At 40.4% G+C, this 20,487-nt stretch overlaps 2 protein-coding genes across 4 annotated transcripts; one reads left to right on the top strand and one right to left on the bottom strand.

Moving 5' to 3' along the window:
* Window positions 1-47: 47 nt before the first annotated feature.
* On the bottom strand, window positions 48-9,264 carry LOC306778827 (kelch domain-containing protein 10-like). 3 transcript variants are annotated; one of them, XM_079270530.1, is made up of 10 exons: window positions 9,197-9,264; window positions 4,997-5,089; window positions 4,527-4,748; window positions 3,381-3,535; window positions 3,108-3,256; window positions 2,826-2,910; window positions 2,679-2,745; window positions 2,546-2,593; window positions 2,320-2,459; window positions 48-1,848 (listed from the first exon to the last, which is right to left on the bottom strand). In XM_079270530.1, exons 1-10 carry the CDS (start codon window positions 9,240-9,242, stop codon window positions 1,639-1,641), a joined length of 1,215 nt encoding a protein of 404 aa, XP_079126656.1. In that variant the 5' UTR covers window positions 9,243-9,264; the 3' UTR covers window positions 48-1,638. The 3 variants fall into 3 exon arrangements, with proteins under 3 accessions (XP_079126656.1, XP_079126654.1, XP_079126655.1); XM_079270528.1 differs by lacking the exon at window positions 9,197-9,264 and adding an exon at window positions 5,482-5,693 and having other exon boundaries at window positions 4,988-5,089; XM_079270529.1 differs by lacking the exon at window positions 9,197-9,264 and adding an exon at window positions 5,482-5,693.
* Window positions 9,265-9,269: 5 nt separating this feature from the next.
* Window positions 9,270-18,110, top strand: LOC306778849 (ubiquitin-conjugating enzyme E2 H-like). The gene is made up of 7 exons (XM_079270559.1): window positions 9,270-9,549; window positions 12,692-12,768; window positions 12,889-12,963; window positions 13,061-13,100; window positions 13,419-13,471; window positions 14,846-14,974; window positions 15,601-18,110. The coding sequence occupies exons 1-7, from the start codon at window positions 9,497-9,499 to the stop codon at window positions 15,723-15,725; spliced, it is 552 nt and encodes a 183-aa protein (XP_079126685.1). The 5' UTR covers window positions 9,270-9,496; the 3' UTR covers window positions 15,726-18,110.
* Window positions 18,111-20,487: the final 2,377 nt, after the last annotated feature.

The raw sequence follows: 20,487 nt of genomic DNA, 5'->3' as shown, positions 1-20,487 counted from the left end.
CAACAATTTGAAAAACTGTCTGTTTTTATTGTTTGTACAGACAGGAATTACAAAATATATTGTACATTACAGCCACGATTGCTTTTGAAGAGACATTGACCTTTTCTCCCGAGAGTGTATGTAACGTGACATGCACAACATACCTTCATGCAAGAGATAATTCAACTTTCATTAACATCACGATGCAAATTTAAACATCTCAATCGTAAGCAAGGAGGTACATTTATCAAGTCTGAGCACGTAGTGAAGCTGTTGCTTCATAATAAGATAAATAAGGCCATAATATGTCAAAGAATATGAAAACGGGCATTATGATACAATAAGTCATAAGAGTTAGCTTAGTATTGTACCTACAGTGATTGTGTGAGATAAGATGCTAGTATTTAAATAAAAGGTCAAATTTGACGAAATAGGAGAAAAAGAGGCAAAGGTGTGACCGGATACAAGCAGCTGGTGGGTTACCACAGTATTTAAGATTTAGAGTGCGCAGTGACGAGAAAAAGATGTGTTTCATCAAATTCATCTCTGTATGCACAAATCTGCTTTTACAAGAAAGACTGTTGACATTTTGGCGATGGTGAATGTTTGTGGCGCTCTTCAGACTGACTCTGATCACAGTATTTCACATCCCGAGTACGCCTCAAGACTCTACCTTGTAACTAAGTTTTTTTTTTAAAGTCCCATGCCACTTATTTTTAGTGGTAGTACAGCACAGAGCAAAGTCCTCTGGAAAAACAAGACCGAAAGTAAGACATCTTTTTAACAATACAGCCTGTTACAGTATAAAAGGTTCAAATGGAGTGTAGGCATACACATACAATGAAATCATGTGAAAAAGAAAAGAAGCTCACGTTTTGCTAAAATGAAATGTTTTGTAATAAAATATAACAGCAGCACAGTGATTCAAATAAATAGATAACAAATGCGTATTTAAGTTAAAGAGGAATAATAACCGAAGAGGCACGAGAAGATTCACAGTGGTGCCATGTCACAGAGGTTTTAAAAAGGCTTTTGGAGTTGTATCTGCTCACAAGGCCTAATGTGACCAGTACTGTACATTTAATTTGTACTGTACATTTACGATCACAGCATTCACTCGAAAAGCCCTCGAGGCTAAAACACGATGCTTTAAATAATTGACGACTTAGAGTTTTAGGTATCAGTTATAACGCGTCCATTCTTTATCAGCAGTGTGCCTCTTTTCAGATAAACTGGCCCATTTCTAACTAACTGAATGGAAATTTAAGTTTATATCAGCAATGTTTGATCAAACCTACCATGTGTTTGAAGATGTGTAAAAGACGGCAATGGTGTGCAACGCGTAATCCCTTCAGCAACAGCTAAACGAGCTGAGCTCAGTCTCTGAATTGAAAAGAAAGAGTGACTGGTGACTACACCGATGCATGACTTCTGATGGATTCATGCAAACCCAAATCTGACCCACCACATACAAAGAAACTCATGAAAAACATTGCACTTTGCTTTTTTACAAGCACACATTTACATTAAGATAAAGTTAAAAGGCATTCAAAGGTTTGTTTTCAGATCCATCTGACATCAGTCTTTTCGTAGTGATCAGGGATTTTAGAGTCAGAGCTGTTTCATCACATACCCCTTCCTGCAGTCTCTGTGCTTTGTCTATTTCAGCCGCTGAATTAGTGTGTGCGTCAGTCCCATGCTGAGCAGCTGAAGCGTGGACTGCTGAGCTAAGTGAGGGAACGTTTTCAGGAGTTTCTCCCAGGTCAGCTCCAGCAGGCTGGGAACCACCAACCACACTTTGTACAAAGAGCCGGTCCTTCTGTTCCCAGAAATGTTGACGACGCCGCCGTGTACATACATGCAGCCGGCCTAAAGGATAGAAACAGTTGCAGAAATTAGAGCTGAAACTACTAGTGGATTAATTCATTATTTAATCAATCAACATCAATTTAATGAGCAACTATTTTGATTGTCGATAAATCATCTGTCATTTTTTCAGCAAAACCCCAAAATATTCTCTTGTTTCAGCTTTACCAATGTGATGATTTGCTGTTTACACGATTGTAAATTTAAAATCTTTGGTTTTTCAGTTGACAAGTGGGACATTTGAAGATGTCCCACTGGGCTCTGGGAACAATAGAGATTTCTGATATTTTACAGACGAAATAATTAGTTAGTAGAACAAAGTAAATCTGCAGATTAATTCATAATGAAAACAACGCTTAGTTTCAGGCATACAGCACAAAAAACTAACTGATAGATTTCTTTCTCACCCGGTGCAGAAGAGACATCTGCTGAGCAAGTTAGATGTAGACATGTGTGACAAGACAATTTACTAACCGGAGTGACTGCAGCACAGTGAAAATAAGCTGGTTCTGGCATGGCGGCAGGCAGCTTGGTCCACTGAAATGTCTGCAGGTTGATTTTCCACAGGTCGGGTAGGATCAGCTCTCCGTTATAACCCCCACAGAGAAACACCTCTGGAAACAGAGCAAGACATGGCCAAAAATTGAAAAAACATTTCAGACAGTTGTGTGCAGAAAATGCTGTGTTAAATAGTCCTTACCATCTTTGACCTGCACACAGCTGTGACAACGGCGAGCAGCAGGATATCCTGTCATGATAATGACAAAGTAAATTTAATGTGCGGTCATCAAATACTTTATTCAGCATAAAAGAGCTACACATGGATCACACACCTATTTTTACGTGGGGTTTGGTGACTATTTCCTCCCAGGAATTTGTCTCCAAGTTATATGCGTGAATCTGATGGAGACAAATAATATAAGTAAGTAATTAGTAAATAGTAACAAACTATTACAAAACTATGTGTCCGTTTCTCTCACCTTGTCCAAGGGATATGACGTCCAGGATGTCCCACCTCCTAAAATGTATATTCTCTGTCCATCATGAGCTAGTTCATGTCTGTACCTGTAAAATCATGCATTCATTTTCAGTCTATTCTAAAGTTACTGTGAAGAACTTTAACCGATTATGAAACAGTCTCAAATTAAGACGAATGCCTTTGTAGGACGTTCATAAGTAAGCAAGACCATCGGCGAGAAGATTGGCTCTTTCCATGTAGTTATTCTTAATGTTCTTAATGCTCTCAATGCTTGCTGTCTCACCTCTCTGCCGGTAGATCTGAAGGTGCATTGTTGGGTTTGAGGTGGGTCCACTCTCTGGTGGTCAGGTCCAGCCTGTGCAGGTCGGTACTGTAACGGTAGCCTGTCGTCCCGCCAAACACGTAGAGGTAGCCATTAATGGTGACCATGGCCTGGAAATGGAGAACACTTATCGATGTTGTTTGGTGGAATACACAGCTACATTTAGACAGCGAATAACATTTTGTGACTTCAACTTTATGTCTAAACCAGCTGTATAGAGACAGACACTGTTACCTGTCCGTAGATCTTGTTGGGTTTCGTCCCTGTGCAGGTGAGCAGGTTCCATCGTTTGTACTGAACATTGCAAACATGGACCTCACTGCCGTTGTTTTCACCAAATGGAATCCCAGTGCCACCAAACACAAGCAGGTTGTTGCCATGTAGAACAGCTGAGAGTGAGAGAGACATGAAAACACCCAGTCTCTACGACAGCTTAACATCTTGCCTAGAATCCCTTAAACAGTTGGTTTAAATCTACATACTGGAACATTTCACTCCCTGACGCTTGCAGTTTCAAAAATACAGTATTAAAAGAAGTATGAAAAGGTTTCCTGTGAATTTTGACCACTAGTGACAATATAGATGCAACATTTTCATGAATTGGCCCCCATGTTGTTTGTTGCTCATGTTCAACCAGCATGTATATGATGCCACTAGCACAAGGGTGACTTCTCTGCTGTAGAAATTAGCCAATAAAAGAGAGACAAAGACCACTTATGTAGACATCACAGTCAACATTTAAAAAACAATAGTTTGATGACATAGGAGTGTTTATTTCTATTAATTTGCCATAACTTAAGTCTCACTCATAATCTGATCAATGAGCATTTGGCTTTAAATCACTGTAGAAATAAGGATCCTGCAGGAGCGACTGTAATCTGATTACTTATTGCATGTTAACACACTGAATGTTTACAGTGTGTCAGCCAAGTTGTCAACAACCAAAGTTTCCATTTACAATCTGTGTTACTCACTAAATACTCAGTGTGGACCTTGAGCTCAAACAACCGTGTTGATTACATTTGCTTCCACACTAAACATTTGAAAAGCTGATTTTTTGTTTGAAACTAGCATTGTTTACATATTAAGCATGATCAGTCATCTTCTTCCCTGCCTTTGTTGGTGCATTGCAGGGTTTCTTGGTGCATTACTGCCACCTGCAGATCAGTGGAATAGTTTGAAACCATTGGCAGGATTGGTATTGTGTCACCTTTGTGCAGATACCTCATGAAACCTGACACCCCGTAGTCATATTAGTGGTCATAAATGTAACAGGGTACCTTTAAATAACACCAGATTAAGGCTCTAAAAGGACAACATGTGGTTGTGTGCAGGGGTTTAATTCTGATAAGCAATGAAGGGCAGCGCACCAATCCTTACCTGACATAGAGGCCAGCTCTGTGGGCATGTAACCCTCTGTGCGGACCTGCTGCCAGGTGGCCGTGGCGAAATTAAACCGCCAAAGCTCCCTGAAAAGTGGGTAGTCTTCATTCTCTGACCCGCCTGCCTCCTCAAAGTCTGGGTTGTAGCCTCCAAACACATACAGGTTGGTGCTGTCTGCTACACAGCGGTGTCCGCTCCGGGCGAGGGGTACACAATGTCCTGTGGGAGGAACAGGTTGGAGACAGACCGAATGTGAGAGTTGTAGACGGACAAGGAAAATGGAGATGATGTAAGCAAAGAACATCATAAATAACTTGATGCCGAAATACTTTAAGTGACACAGGTAGCACTTTGTGGGTTTTACAGCACAGAGTGTGTATTTAACATGAGCGGGAACACTCAGTCACACAGTCCATTTATCTTCTTTGAGGTACAACAGTCTGATGGGGAGGACATACTTTCAGCACCTTCTCTCAGAAACCTGTTGGGGATCCGCAGGTTGGCGCAGGAAAGGGAGAAGATGCGCCGAGCCAGAAGCCACCGTGCCCGCTTCTTGGAGCCTGTCAATCATACAACAAGTGAAAAGACAGCGAGAGACAGACATATGTAGCGTTTATGCATGTCAGATGTTGAAATGATGGCAAGACTCAAATCTGCAGGATTTTACCTTTTTAGGATACATCTGTTGTTTATCATCTGAACTAGTAGATACCATTAAGAGTGGCTCTTATCACTGTCTGGCTGTCTGCTGGGTGTTCATTACTCACTATTGTCTGCTGGCTTCCGTAGCCACGTTAGCTAGCTATGAGCTGGGTGCTGTCGCGGTGGTACAGCACGTCGCTGACTCGCAGACACAAAGACAGACTAACACATTAAGCGTGGGTTGACTGTTTGCTTTGCTGCCTGTACCAGAATACGTGTTCTTGCAGAGCAGAGGGTTTAGTTTACTGACCTGAGTCGAGGTTAAGGGGCCTCCACGACAGTTTCTCAAACGTATTGAGCTGACTGAAGGTTCCGTCGTGTTCGGCCGACGACATCTCGACAGAGAACCATACGCAGACAGGGTTCACACCCAGACCTGGACCGGAACCCGCTTCAGTTTAACTACACGGTGTGGCATGGGCCTGCGAGCTCCAACAATCACACCAAAATAAAGACACAACACGACAGTCCACACCTGCTGCTGCCGCAGCGTCACAGCCAGCTATTCTGAACTGACCAATCAGAGGAGCGGAAACCCCTCATGTCGCGTTCAAGAATCACATGGTGGTGTTTATGTTTCGAAAAACTGCAGCGGCTCTAAATATTAAAATACAATATAAACAATGTATTTAAAGAACAGCCAAAATATAGCCGCACTCAAAAAAAGCTTTGCATTATTTATGTGGTCAATGAGTATGTTGTATATCCTTCAGTTACTTGTAACAGACAGAAGTACCTGAGAATTAGAATTATAAATTCACTGTAGCTTAAAATAGTATTTTTTAGTAAAATTGACTGAAATAGAAAATAGTGAAAATGCCCATCACCATTTCATAAGTTCAAGGTGATGCGTTCGAATTGCTTGCTTCATCCAACTAACAGCCTAAAACCCACATATATTACATTTACAATCTCACAAGATAAAGAAAACCAAAACATTCTGACGAGTGAGAAGCTGGAACCAATGAATGAAATTGACGTAGACAGTTAAATGATTATTATTTATTAATATTATGTCTATTTTATGTCAGATAACTGCAGTGCATAACTCTGATATTAAACATCTGGGATGTACACGGTGTGGAGAATAACCTTCAATGAAACAAACCTAAAGTGAAATATAGGGATCAAAGAGATGTGCTGTTGCACCGTTCAGATTAATGTCACAGGACCGTCTCTCTTATTGTTATTTGTCTACTTGAGGTCAAGATATGAATTCTCCAACAAAATGTTTGAAGATGTATGGTGAATAATATTCTACAAGAAAACACGTAAAAACCTTCTTACCAAAGCACAGTTTAGATGATGAACAACTGTTTAGTTACTTTGAGAGAACCATGTGGTTGGAGTGATTCCTTTTGATTAACTGAACCAAGAGTCAACCTTTCCCCCAGATCTTCTGAGTCTGCTTTGCTGACGTGTGGCAATCTGCTGATAACTGCCCACAATGCACCAATCAATCAACTAGAGATCCATGTCGACCCCCGTGTTCTCTCACAAGCTTCCTTCCAGGGGTAAACATGTTAACCAGAGGTTCAGTCATTTGCCAGCAGAAAGAATGAAATAGGTCCCAACTCCAGCAACACTTGTAGTGTACAGAACAACTTTATTGTTGAGACCAACTCGTATTGGCCTGTGGCCTTCATCAGGGTGAGCAGGAAGAATCTCAGCCTCAGTTGTTAATAATACTGCCTCTCCAAATAATTCCTCAGTAGACTGACAGCAAGTCGGAAATGAAGCCAGTCTATGAAATGTCACTGACAGCAAGAAATTCTGAACAATGAGCAGCAGCTGTGTTAATGAGATTAAACTGGAGATGATTTGACTGGTTTGGTTAATTCCAGTGATCTACTCACAGATTCATGGAGGTCATCACTTGAAACCATCTCATCCAAAGTGATTACTCTGACTGATGCACTAAAGTACAATCCGACTTCTGTTTGTTCATGCATAAGGAGATTGAAATAGATAAGCAAATCCTTATGAATAATGTTATTCAAATCTGCCATGTAAATTAAGCTTAGCAAAGCATTGTTTTGTATTAACCTGGAAACATGGAAGGCCAATAAACAACTTCTGGCATGAAATGAAATCTGATTTGAACTTAAGCATGCGTCATAGTGCTATTAACTGAGACTTTTGTCATCTCTATGCAATTTGGTGTGGGGCGAGCAATGTAGCGCAAACACGCTAACAAGTTTGACACCATTTCTAATCCACCATGCCCTTCATACACAAACACAGATATTTACACACTCATATGTTAATAACTACCGCATGAGCAACATTTGACAGAGAGTAATGAGAGCTCAGAAGAAGAGCAGCTGGTGTACACCACATTATCAAGTAAGACAGGTAACATACAGCTTAATGATATCAAGCCAAGTGTTATGTTTACATTTGTAACAAGTGCGGTCAGACGGTTTTTTTTGTCGTATTCATGGCTCTCTTCTTGGCTCCACATGGCTAGAGAAACACATGTAACAATATCAGCAAAACAAGGGATTGTATGACAAGCAGGGGTCTCATGACCTGAGGAGGTCATCATATGACCACTCAAGAACCATCTCAGCTCATGTGAGATTCTCAAGGCCTATGTGACATGCCAACCCAGCAAAATGTGCCTTTTCCACTCATCTTAAGTGTGTTTTCACGTGCTGAGTGTTTACATTTACAGGCACACATTATTTCAGACACAGGATTTAGTCTGCTATAACAGAGTTCCTTTCAAACAGAAGTATGTGGGAAAGGATTTTAGATGACCTGAGCTCAGCGACTGTAAACCATTATGTTAAAATTATTGTATTTGCCAGTAGTTCAATGAAAATATATGTAGGTAAATGAATCATAAAGATATAACAACTTACCTCTCCATGTACTTCATTACGATTTACTACTCAAGCCATTTAACAAAGTCTAGTATTTTTATTGTCCAAAATCACAAATTAGCCTCAAAGGGCTTTACTGTCTGCACAACCCTCTTTCGAGTCTGTAGACCCTTGATGTGGTTAATAAAGCGTCATATGTGGAGCAGAGTATCATAACAATATGAATGAACAGTATACAATACAAAACTTAGTATAAAATATTATGCAAGTCGATTCATTCCACTTTATTTTATCACCATTATATAATTTACTAATTGTAGATTGTTGTGTATTTTTTCCCCTCATGAGATGTGGAGCATTAGTTTATGATGGGTAATGAGAATGAACACTTAGCTGAGTTGGATTTGAAGGGGTTGCATGGAACGGTGTTTCTTTTGTTTTATTGTTGCACCTCATGATTTTTTTTTCTTCTTTTTACTCCAGATGTGGGGGACACATTCAATTGCATATAGCCTACCAGTGAGGTGAGACTAAATATTAGAAATGTCCTTCACTATAAAGCAATATAGAACAGCAGCATAAACGATAGTGCCAAAAAATAACCATAAAGTCAAAACTACATTTCCTTGAAACAGTTTTCACCAAAAAACTGAACATCATAAACAGTATACTGTTGCATTGGACTACATTAGTTAGCTTTGTGTAGGCTACTTGTGTTATCATGTGTCCCCGTACTGACTGTAGCCTACTGGGCATGTTATGTCTTCACCAATTAATGGGTATTTACTCAAATAAAGTGTGGGATAAGAAGCTATAATACTCATGAACTAGTTATATTAAATATTCTACGATTCTTGGTATAGTCTGCGAAGAAACAACTTTGGCCTAACGTGCTTCTTTGAGCCTTCCAATAAGTTAATTTCACCATAGACGTGGGTATGGTAGAAAGGCACGCATTTAGTTTTGACAAAGGATCTTTAAGCTCTATTTGACCAGCCTCACTTACAAAACAAGTCAGAAATAATATTACATTTAATCATCGACTTCCATCTCCGAAAATGATGAAAGCAGTTTTATTCGCTGTGACAAACAACACACTCACAGTGTACTCGTGTTCTGTGAAGTGCATTTCTATACCTGAGCTCCTCCTCTCCTCGGTCTGGTCGCTGTAGGTTGATGTCATTGGCAGAGAGAGAGAGAGAGAGAGAGAGTCTTCAGGACAGGACAGGACACAACTAGGTAGAGCTGGTCAGGGAAACGCTGAAGATCCACTGAGAGGAGGACAAGTGGGCGATGTTACAGCTAGGATCTTGTTTATGGACATTGTGGAAAGGTTATTGATACAATCCGGAAGGTTTGTAGGTATTTTCAAGCTGAAACGTTGAGGTAGCCTCGTCGCCGCAGTATTTTTAGATTACTTCTGAAAGGAATACGAAAATGTCGTCTCCAAGTCCGGGCAAGAGGCGAATGGATACCGACGTGGTGAAACTGTATCCTTTTCTGAACATAAACAACAAGCCTAAATAGCCAACTCAGATAGGATTGTTTTTAATAATTGTTGATTAAATACAGCATCTGTTCCCGATGGCTGCTGTTAGGATGTATGTTCTGTCGCTGTCGCTACGTGATATTAATAGATTTAGTTGGAAGTGTGTAATGCACTTCGATGTTATTGGTCAGCTCTGTGTCTAACGTTACGGTAGCTAGCTCGCTGTTAAGTTAGCGGAATAGCGAGGAGGCTAAGTTCTCCTAACGTCATTCGTGTGAACTCATTCGCCCGTTAGCATTGTTAGCTCGCTAATGCAGTGCTGTTCTTGTTTGTATCAAATCTAGAATTACCAACGGAATGTGTCGCAATACAACGTTGGCTCGAAACACCGTGTTAGCATTAGACGTTGTTAGCCGTAGCTCGGAAGCGATAAGTTAGCTTGTTAGCCAACAATTTGTGGTCCAACCGGACTGACAACGCAATGCGAAGGATTGACGAAACTACTTTACATTTTCTAAAGGCTTCTTTGGAAAGACATGTTTATGTGTTCGTGATTTAGTAACGTCAACGCAAATGTAGCTAGCTGTGGGACGTTAGCCTGCTAAGAGAGAAGCAACGGGGTCGATGTAACGTAACAGAGACGATCTCTGACAAAGTCAACAGCTAACGTTAGTGTTAACTACATTAGCGTTAGTTCACGTTAGATAAGACAGTAACCACGTTTTAACTTTCTGTGTGCTTTACATTGTTGCCTTAATACAAAAAACATCTGGCAAATTGCAGATAGACAACCTAACTTGTATAACCTACGTGGTGAAATACGTCACGGTTTGCAATTTTTACCACAAATCATACAGTTAGGAATATAAAGCCAAATTATAATTATATCGAATTTGAACGATGCCAAAAAGGGAAAAAGAAGCCAGTGGTTATGTATTGTCGTTTTTCCATATTTTTCTCAACACTCTGTGATATCACATTATGTTTAAATTAGTTTTGTATTATTTCTCATTATTCGCAGTTATCAGCTGAAGTTAAGCATGAAAGGATTTCTAGCAGCATGAGCTGCATTGTTTTGTTTTTGTCCTGCAGCTAGATGCTACTCTTTGATTGGTCAGCCTGTTACCATCCGGAACATGGTAGAGGGCGGGACTTCACACACAGCTGATCGAGGAAAAACAAGCGTGCTGTACGGGGCACATACGGGGATCGGGCTGGGAACATCCAGTCCATGGCAGGGGCGGTGCGATGTAGTGTACTTACGCAACAGCATGTTGTTAGCAGAACTAGGTAGAACTACATTTACCTGTTTTCTCTTTTTTTTTTGTCAACTAAATATATTTATCTTTTGGACTCTTCTAGTCAGATAAAACCAGCAATTCAAAGACGTCACCGTGGTCTCTCGGAAATGATGACACGGATTTTTCACCATTGTTCGGACCTTTCATCGACTAAATAATCGATTAAGCAGGTTATTGACATTTTTAATTGAAAATAATCCTTTGTTGCCACAGACGGCACAAATAGTGAGTATAGCTTTATAATTGAGTATGTTAAGGTTAAAAATCGCTAACCTCAAATGTTATTAGTAAATATAAACTCAAATACGTTTGAAGTTGGTGTTTTCTAAGATGTAAGAAAGTTCGAGTTTTACACTAAAACCTTTTTAGACTCAATCACACAGTTCATTAATAGAAAATGTGACCCTAAGACACCCAAACATGTATTTGGGAGGGATTGGTAAGATTTGATCAGTGTTGACTCCCATAGTCAATTTAATAATTTAACACTTAATTTTATTCTTTACATTTACATATGAATAACCAGTCATTTAACATATTTAGTAATAACCGTGTCGTTAACCTTCACTTAAGACTAGTGGTAAGAGCTTTAATACACGTCTGGTTCTACGGCTCAGGTGCAGGCAGATTCAATTATGCACAGGTAAACTAACATAGTACATTTTTACAACAGACAGTGATGTCTATAAAAAAGATGCAAACAAAGGAAAAAGACAAAACGCTTATTGTTTTTGTTTTATTGATGTCATAACGTATGGATGAGAAATCTAAGAACAGACTTATGGAAGTCATTAAGGAAACTCATGTTAGGATCCATCATTTCTTGTTGTGAATCTTGTTTCAGCTATTTCAAATCCTGAGTACAGGACCACTGTTAAGCATGAGATGCCACACATAGTTTCATGTTGTGGCTTTAAATCAAATATGTTCGACAGAAACTCTGACAGAGCACAGCTGATTCTGGCCTGCTTCCACAGAGCTGCCATTCCTGTCTAACACGTGTACGTCAGGCTGGACCAAATCTATTGCCGTACCGCTTTTTAAATGTGCAGTTTTATTGCACATATAGGGTTAGAGATGACAAATGTAATGTCACATGAACTACATATATGGATTGTGTAAAACATAACCAGGTCTTCTCTTTGTGTCAGAAGAGGTTGACAGAGAGAGTGACATAGCTTTAGGTTTGTAGTTATTCTGCCGCCTGGTTAAGCTGTCTAACATTGTTATTTGCGCTCCAGCAGTTTGGTTAACTTGGCAGACGTGCGTGCCCTTCCGTGGTTAGATTGTTTGAATGGAGATGTCACAATGATTTATGACAGGATGATGGAACACCTGACTAGTGGGACTTGTGTGTTTTTTTTTTCTTTTTCTCCACCTTTCATTGTGTCAGACTCACACAGACTGAATACGCCCAACCTCTCTGACTCGATCTCACATCTCTCTCTGTCACCACACGCTGTGATCATGACACATCCTCCCCACCCAAGTCACCTCCCATCTTCTCCAGCTGCAGTTACCTGCAGGTTCACATCAGTCCTCCTCATAGCAGCTATCGTCATGTTTGATCAAGTTGTCATCTTGTGCCGAGTGTGAGTGTTTGCTGTTAAGTAGACCTGTTGTCTGTTGGGTGAGTTTGTCGGACGCTGCATTATTGATCTCACTGTCACTGCTCATGTTATTGATCCTATATTTGACCTCGGAGAGAGAAAGAGGCCGTTACACCCTAAAAATTTAGACTCACCAGCCTGTTTTTGATCCGTTTTTGTTGAGCATGTGTTTGAATTCTCTGCCTCTCCTGTCGTGTGTTTCGGGTGAGCCTTTTCCTTAACCCGGCCTCAGCATTGAGAGCAAGCATGAGGTCACCATCCTCAGTGGACTGAATGAATTTGTGGTCAAGTTCCACGGACCACCTGGATGTAAGTTTAAAGATTTCACATTGACTCTCCCTCTCGTGGACGGACATTTCACCAGTGTACTGTACATTTAATGAGTGCTCTCGATGTGTTTAACATGAGTGTATTTATGTTTTTGTCCAGCATCGTACGAAGGAGGTGTCTGGAAGGTCCGAGTTGACCTACCAGATAAATATCCCTTCAAATCACCTTCAATAGGTGTGACATATTTCTTCGAGTGTTGTGGTGAAGCCTTGAAATGTCCGTATTAAATGTTGCTCTACAACTATTAAAACCTGCTTTTCTTTGTTCACAGGATTCATGAATAAGATCTTTCATCCCAACATTGATGAAGCGTAAGTGGGCTCGCTGTATTTTAGATATCACTCTGCAGTGATTGAACTATAACTTTATATGCTTATTAACCAGTTAACATGGCACAGAGTGAATTTATTTTTATGGCAACAACTGAAGAGACGCAGGCAAGGAATTTCTTAATTGTAAAGATGGTTGCCTGAAGCATATCCGCATGTTCAGCATATAAGAAATGATTCATACGATGGAGGACAAGCTGATGTTTTTTTTCTTGTTCGGGTCATCATGGCCGCCCTGCTTTGCTTTCACAACCTCTGCTGGGCGATTGCGTTGTAGTCACTGCGTTTTGTCTTTTTCAGGTCAGGAACCGTGTGTTTAGATGTCATCAACCAGACATGGACAGCTCTTTACGGTGGGTCACACAGCCACAGCTCTCATTGTTACGGCTTTATGGGGTTTCACCGGTCACTCGGTTAAACTGACCGTAATAGCCAATAAAGGAAAATACAAAAACACAACGAGCAGCGTATACCTGGACAGTGCAGCTACAGGCAGAGCATCTCGGTTTAATCGGCCTACACTTAAGTGATAACTGCTGCTTGTATTGAAGTCATGCACTGATAGATAACAAGGTCCTGAGGCTGAGAGGTTTATTAACAATTTTTCTCACTTCAAGTGAACAACAAACCATGATCTTTTAAACTTGTATTCAATTTGCTCAGGTTTACATTTGAGTCTTAGTTCATTCGATCATGTTATGGGTTATATTATTAGTTATCTCAACAGTACATCACTATTTCAAAAATGTGGACTGAATGGAAAAGGGTGCATTTGTTTTAAAATTATAACCACCTGTGTCTTTGAGATCAGAAGTGGCAAGAGACAGTGAGAGGAGATTTATCTCAGCTGAGGAGGAACACCTTTGTTTGTCTGATTCACTCCTTTAAACATTGTTGTGTATGTTAAAAACACCCTGATAGGTATTTGCCTACTTTGCAAGCGGCGGTGTGACACCGGTGTAATGTGTGGTTGGCATCGATGATGATCTTTAGCTGTGATGACTAGCCGTGAACAGCTCAACGTATGCAAGAATGTAGTCCGAAGCCTTTAACTGATCATTTTGTTATGGTGTCATTTAAACCTTAACATCATAATATAGAATGTAGTGAGTCCTGTAAACAATGATATTCATTGATTTATTAAATACAAATTCAGTACTTAATGTATCTGAAAGTTGTTTAAGGCTTGAAAACCAAAAGAGATGCTCAGCTGCAGCTGACAAAGGTTTGACACAGAGATGGTGGTCAAATCTTCAGAAAGACACATTAACTTGCACCACATTAGCATGTATTTTCATGTTTAAACTCTATAATGTTTATTTAACAACAGTGATTGTGTGTTACGTTGCCAAAACGTGGGTGGCCTTCACTCAAAAGGCCTCCAGTGTGAACAGTGTTGGATGTTAATCTGTTTCTGCTGTCCACTACAGTATGTAAAATACACATATTACTCTATATGTCAATGAAATTAGAGCAGTTACTTCTCTGTCTTTACTCACACTTTCAAGTAATGAGATGAATTAATCCTGACCAGAATACAATGTACAGCCATACTGCTGTTTGAATTGAGCATTTCATTACAAGAGAGCCCTCTAGTGGATCGTGTTGTAACTACACACCAGATGGAACGACGTGTCGGAGTGATGACGGCTCATCCGGCTCGCTGATATTTCTCTGTAGCGTTGTTGTTCTCTGTACTGACTAATCTTTCTGCCCATATCCACCAGACCTCACCAACATCTTTGAGTCGTTCCTCCCTCAGCTGCTCGCCTACCCGAACCCCATCGATCCTCTGAATGGGGACGCAGCTGCCATGTACCTGCACCGACCGGAGGATTATAAACACAAGATCAAAGGTAGCACACAAGAGCCTAACACTGGAAATCTGCAGTGGAGAATGAGAGGCTGAGATCCAAAAAACAAACATGTATAGGGTTAGTTTAGTGTAGGGTAGGCTGTCGGGTTCCCCTGTTTTTCTCAATATTTCTGCATTTAGGGAATATAAAATTTAGATCTTGTGCTGTCCCGAAATGCAACTTTGATTTAGCAAGGAGCTACTTTAAGCTAAAAGGATCCAACACGCATATATAATCATAAGCCATGTCGGGCATGGTTGCAACTTGCAAGTCAGATACAGTCTATTTCATAGAACAGACAACATCATTAATAGCACACTTGTTTTGGACCGCAGACCAACATCTGCAAAAGAAAATGTGAATAAATGTGCGTTTCCATCAGCTACTGGTATGCGACTATCGGGAGTTTGTTATCGAGATAAACGACTGTTGGTGCTAATTCTCCGGGTTTGTGCCATTTAACCATTGTCAAATGGTGGAAACTGATTTCCACGGGTTTTAATTTTATCCACAAATTTCAAATGTGCATAAAAACAGGTTGATGAAAACGCACCTTGTATCGCAGGTTCTTTGTCGACAGTTCCAGCGGGTTTCACGCCCATGTCTCCCTTGTGTGTCTTTTTCAGAGTACATCCAGAAGTACGCCACAGAGGAGGCTCTAAAGGAGCAGGAGGAGAGAGGGGGCGACTCCTCTTCCGAGAGCTCCATGTCAGACTTTTCGGAGGACGAGGCTCAGGACATGGAGTTGTAGTGAAGGGGGCGACCCTGTCCCCTTCATCTCACAACAGACAGTCTAAAGAGCACCTGAAGAGCAGAAACTCAGTGCTATATTCATATTTAAACAAGACAATTTTTTTACAGCAACACAAGGATTTTTATTGCTACACAAGGAATTTGCAGTATGATATTGCAGAATATTAACCCGTACTTAGGAATTCATGACCACCTGCCCCCCCCCCCCCCCTTTTGCCCTCCTCTTTGCCCCGAGAGCCTGTTTAGATCAGAAAGGAGTGCATCATTCATTTCCACGATCTTTGGTGGCTTCAATTAAGGCTTTGACAATGCATGTCCAAACTGAGCAGTGAGACCAATGCAGGAGGAAGGAGGACTGATATAACATGCTCACGTTTTTTTTTTCTTCTTCTTGTATTTATTAAACGCTTTACTGCTTCATCGGGCATCTCTCCGTCGCCGACAGAGGACTGCTGGAAGACAACCCCCTCGATTCCTGAGCAGTCTCAACTTCAAAAGGGCGTGGATTCCCATTTGTGTTTATCACCGTAAATCTTTTTTTTACACCCGTCTCCCGAGGAGTTTCCGTTACAATAGTCACGTCCAATGAGCTGAAGGCCACAGCGCCGTAACGCATTCATCGTGTACAGACTGCTGTGGCTGCAGATGGCCTCGCCGACAGGACTGCCCTCTGTGCAAACCTGCTAACACATCACACAAACCATCAAACAACCAATGCATCAAACCATGACAACACCACAGCATGTGTGTGACTCTCGGTGTGTGCGCGTGTGTGTGTGTGTGTGTGCGTGTGTGTGTTTGTGCATGAATGTAATCCAGGGAGAATCACGTTGTGTATTGAAAACCTGTGTTGTATCGACCCCCTGAGCAGAAATCACAAGAGAAGGCTCACAATCCCGATGCCTCTTTTCTCGAACACTCATCTCCGCCTCCTCTCCGTTTTAGGAAAGTGTTTGTCATTCTCTGAGTATCTTTGTATATTATGGCATGACACAGAAGTAAAGTTGTGTAGCGCTTTGTGGAGCTGTAGAAATGGGGAGGACGCCTGTGCGCAGGGCCTCTGTGAGCCGGGCGCGTTCGGTGGAGATTATCCAGGTTCTTGTTGAATAATTGCATTTATTAACTTTGCCTATTGCTTGTGTTGAACTATAATAGGTGTTTGACTTGCGTAGGAATAGTTAGTTGTTTTTTCTTTGCGGGTGGTGAATCCTATCATAATGTATTGTTTGATACTTATATAACACAGTAGTTTCAAGACTAATCCTCCTGTAACGATGAGGAGGAGTAATACATCTTTGTCTGTAGGATGACTCTTCAAAAGACATGTTGCTCCACCTGCACCTCCTTCTTATGCAAATGCATCAAAGATAATTTTTCGCTGTCAGTGCTCTTTGTTTCAGCCACTCAACAGTCTCATTTGCGTCTTTTCATGCTGTTGTTTGGCCTGTTGTTTTCCAAAAGGGTGGGACCAAAATCTGACGGATCCACAGGCTTAGTTTTAAATATCCCCCCCCCCCCCCCCCCCAAAAAACTGGATTAGGGATAAACAGTGTTCAGTTTAAGTGAGAAGATAAAGTAATGATGTTCCTGAATGTGTCAGTCTACAGAGTCTTGGATTAGTTCACACTTACATTCAGGCACAGGTTTCTTCTTCTTCAGAGGACAGTCGAAAGGCTTCGGTCCTGGTTCACCTTGTTTACCCTATTGTTTAATTTCATGATGGTACACTGGTATGTGTTTTAACGCAGGCTTGAAGCTTGATACATGTTGGTAACATGCATTCATTGCATTGCAGATACATTTGTATTATGTGTTATTTCTGGAAGGGAACAAAAATCGGAATCGTACTTTATCACCATTAAAATGGACTATTTCTACTTGTTTGGAGAGAAATGGATTATAATCAAAAATTTGATTGATGAGCCCTTTATATATATTTTGAAATGCTATCAGGGTCTCTTCCATGGTTTCTTGCAAGAGGGTTTACCTTAGTTTGAGAATTAACATAGGTTGGTAAAACTAGCATGTCACAATTTTTTGAAAGCACAGATTAACAGCCCAGTTAAAATGGCTTTATTTAACCCTGATAACCAGATGTATATCTTGCTGTAGGTCTTAGAACTACGCGGTCCCACAGTCAATTGTCTTTTGCAACAAAAAACAAACCACTGTCCAGCCTGGATAATCAGTGTATTATGCATTTTTTATTAATAAGACACATATATTTGATGCCTATAATGTGTTTGAATGTTTTTATTTTTGTCTTTTAAGTCCTATCTCCAAGAAACAAGTCGAAATAACCCTGATTTTTGAAAAGCAAAAAAATTAATAAATGTGCTTCCCTTGTAACTTGAAAAAAATAAATAAACATCTACAAAATATATGAACTGTGTTAGTAGTTTGCTTTGTGTGTGTGTGTGTCTGATTGTTTCAAGTGTTGAGGTAATAAACAACAATTTCAATTGAATTCAAATTCATGATTTAAATTGTCTGATTTGTTGAACCTTGTTTTCACAGGACTTGGGTCTAGTCACAGGCAGAATATCAAAATGGTTTCATTCTAACACTGAATGAACGACTCTCGTCTGCCCACCAGATGGCAGCCCCACCTCTGTCTCAATGAGGAGGAGGTCCACTAACAACATTTGACGATTATTAGATAAAACCTCATTTAAGTTTCTGTAATTCATTTTTTTGACGACTATGTTGGAAAAAAAACCTGATCTATTAAATCACATGTCTATACATGATCCATATGTGTGGGACATACAGTATGTGTGTGTATCTATCTATCTATCTATCAATCAAAATGTATTTCAGACTCCGGGTCCATATCAGACAAATACATAAAATGACAAGAACAATGAAAGTACATGGGCCTAATGCCTTACAAAGAGACCGCTGTACCAATGTCTCCAGAGCCTGGACTGGTAGCGTGTGCTACTCAACCTTATGTTGGTTAAAACCAAGATGATGACATTTTCAGTCATTAAGCCGACAAATACATAAGATTTCTTAAAACAGTTTGAAAAGTATTGACTCGTGCAGCCACAAACATTTCACTGGCACTACTCCATCTCGGTCTCTTTAGCAGTATTCTCATGGCATTATTATAAGTCTCTGTCAGCCTGTTCTTTTGAAGTTTGACCACAAGTGTGCAGTGTAGAGTGGTGTACAATATGCTCAGAACAGAGACATCTTCACTCCATCTGTACGCACACAAACTTGCGTGAGAGACTGTTTGCTTGAGGATACATCCGACGACATGCCGTATATATACTGTATTTATATACATATACTGTACATGTGTATATATACATGTGTATATATCGACAGTGTGTATATATATATATATGTGTATTTGTGTATATATATTTTATATATATATATATATATGTTGTGTTTTTGTATTGCCATTGTTCGTGCCTTCTTGTGTATGTGACAGAGGGTTGTTTTATGTCTGATCGGCCTTTTGACATGACAAAGGAAAAGCCCAGGTATAGATATTCCAATCAATTCATGGCTTATTTCTGTTTAGCTGCTTGAGTTTGGTGCATGTTGGCTCACTGTTATGACTTACTCAGATGGAACAGAGCCATCGTTTGTGTTATTAGTATTATTACTAAATGCCTGCATGTTGATAGCCGAGTAAGTAACGCCTTTCCAATAGAAATGCTCATGATAAATAAAACATCTCAAATTGTGATGAACTATTTCATCATTTAGATTAAGATTGTATCTCACGATTTCATCCTGCCTATCTTTTCATCTATTTTCTTCCTTTTTATGTTTTTCTTCACACATTATTGTCTAAAACGTCCTAAGTTTCCTTTTAAACTACATTTCAAGGTTTCTCTTATTAAGTTTTTACTGGTTTCAGATATGGATCACCTTAAAAACGTAAACGAATGAATGGACTGGTGGTCCTCCTGCACGCTGTGATATGTTTTCTTTGTCGGCTACTTTTGTGTGGAGCTACTTTTTAAGAAGATTAACAAACATAATAATCGAGAAACGTGAGGAGCCTAATGGTGAGTTTCAGGAGTAAAACAGAGGCATCCGTTTTTTATACAACAGGTTTTGAATATAGGAGTGATGATGAGTAAAGTTATTTCAGAGTAACGCGAGCAGCAGTGCTGTGCGGAGGGCGATGAGACGCTGCTGGCCGGCTGCGCCTCCTTCATAATGTATGGAGAGGACAAAGGCTGCACGGGTGGATTTCAGCGTCAACTTTGAAAGAGCCGTAACCCAAACCTGTCCTATCCCACTCTAACGGATTCACATCAGCTGAAAGGATGATGCCTCTTTTTCCACCTGCAATCTGTCTAATAATCACCGACAGCCGGTAAATGAGCCCTGCAGGGACCTTTGGGTGCCCGTATATAACGAGGAGCAGAGGAGGGAGGCCTGGAGAAACTTTTAGTCCCTTGCAGGGTTGAGACGGAGCGGAGCTTCAGGCTGCAGCAGGGTGCCACACCCGCTGGATACTGGTAGGTCTGCTGTCTGGATCAGGGTTTTATTATGTAACGTGTTGAATGGTTGTTTTAGAGTTTACATTTGTATGCGTCCTAAATGTTGAATTAGATTCATTTTAAAGAAGCATACATTATTATGATTGGCATCAATCTTCTATATTTTAAGGTTTTTGTTTTGCTTTGGTCTTCCTTTTGGGGCTTTATTTTTATATGACGATGATCCTGATTTAGTTACTAATTTGGGCAACATTCAATACCCAATCAACCGGTTTTCCAGCGACCCTC

Source organism: Melanostigma gelatinosum (genome assembly GCF_949748355.1).
Source record: "Melanostigma gelatinosum genome assembly, chromosome: 1".
Lineage (NCBI taxonomy): Eukaryota > Metazoa > Chordata > Actinopteri > Perciformes > Zoarcidae > Melanostigma > Melanostigma gelatinosum.
The sequence above is the reverse complement of the archived record's forward strand: the minus strand, read 5'-3'. Positions and strand labels throughout refer to the sequence as shown.

Bases quoted from the DNA above. Each gene is read 5' to 3' on its own strand.
- LOC306778827 (XM_079270528.1), bottom strand. From the start codon at position 5,566: ATGTCGTCGGCCGAACACGACGGAACCTTCAGTCAGCTCAATACGTTT. The intron at 2,746-2,825 runs GTGAGAGAAACG...TGTCTCCATCAG, and splicing joins CGTCATATCCCTTGGACAAG to ATTCACGCATATAACTTGGA. The intron at 2,460-2,545 runs GTAAGGACTATT...CTCTGTTTCCAG, and splicing joins CTGTGTGCAGGTCAAAGATG to AGGTGTTTCTCTGTGGGGGT.
- LOC306778849 (XM_079270559.1), top strand. From the start codon at position 9,497: ATGTCGTCTCCAAGTCCGGGCAAGAGGCGAATGGATACCGACGTGGTG. The intron at 9,550-12,691 runs GTATCCTTTTCT...ACCCGGCCTCAG, and splicing joins GATACCGACGTGGTGAAACT to CATTGAGAGCAAGCATGAGG. The intron at 13,101-13,418 runs GTAAGTGGGCTC...TGTCTTTTTCAG, and splicing joins CATCCCAACATTGATGAAGC to GTCAGGAACCGTGTGTTTAG.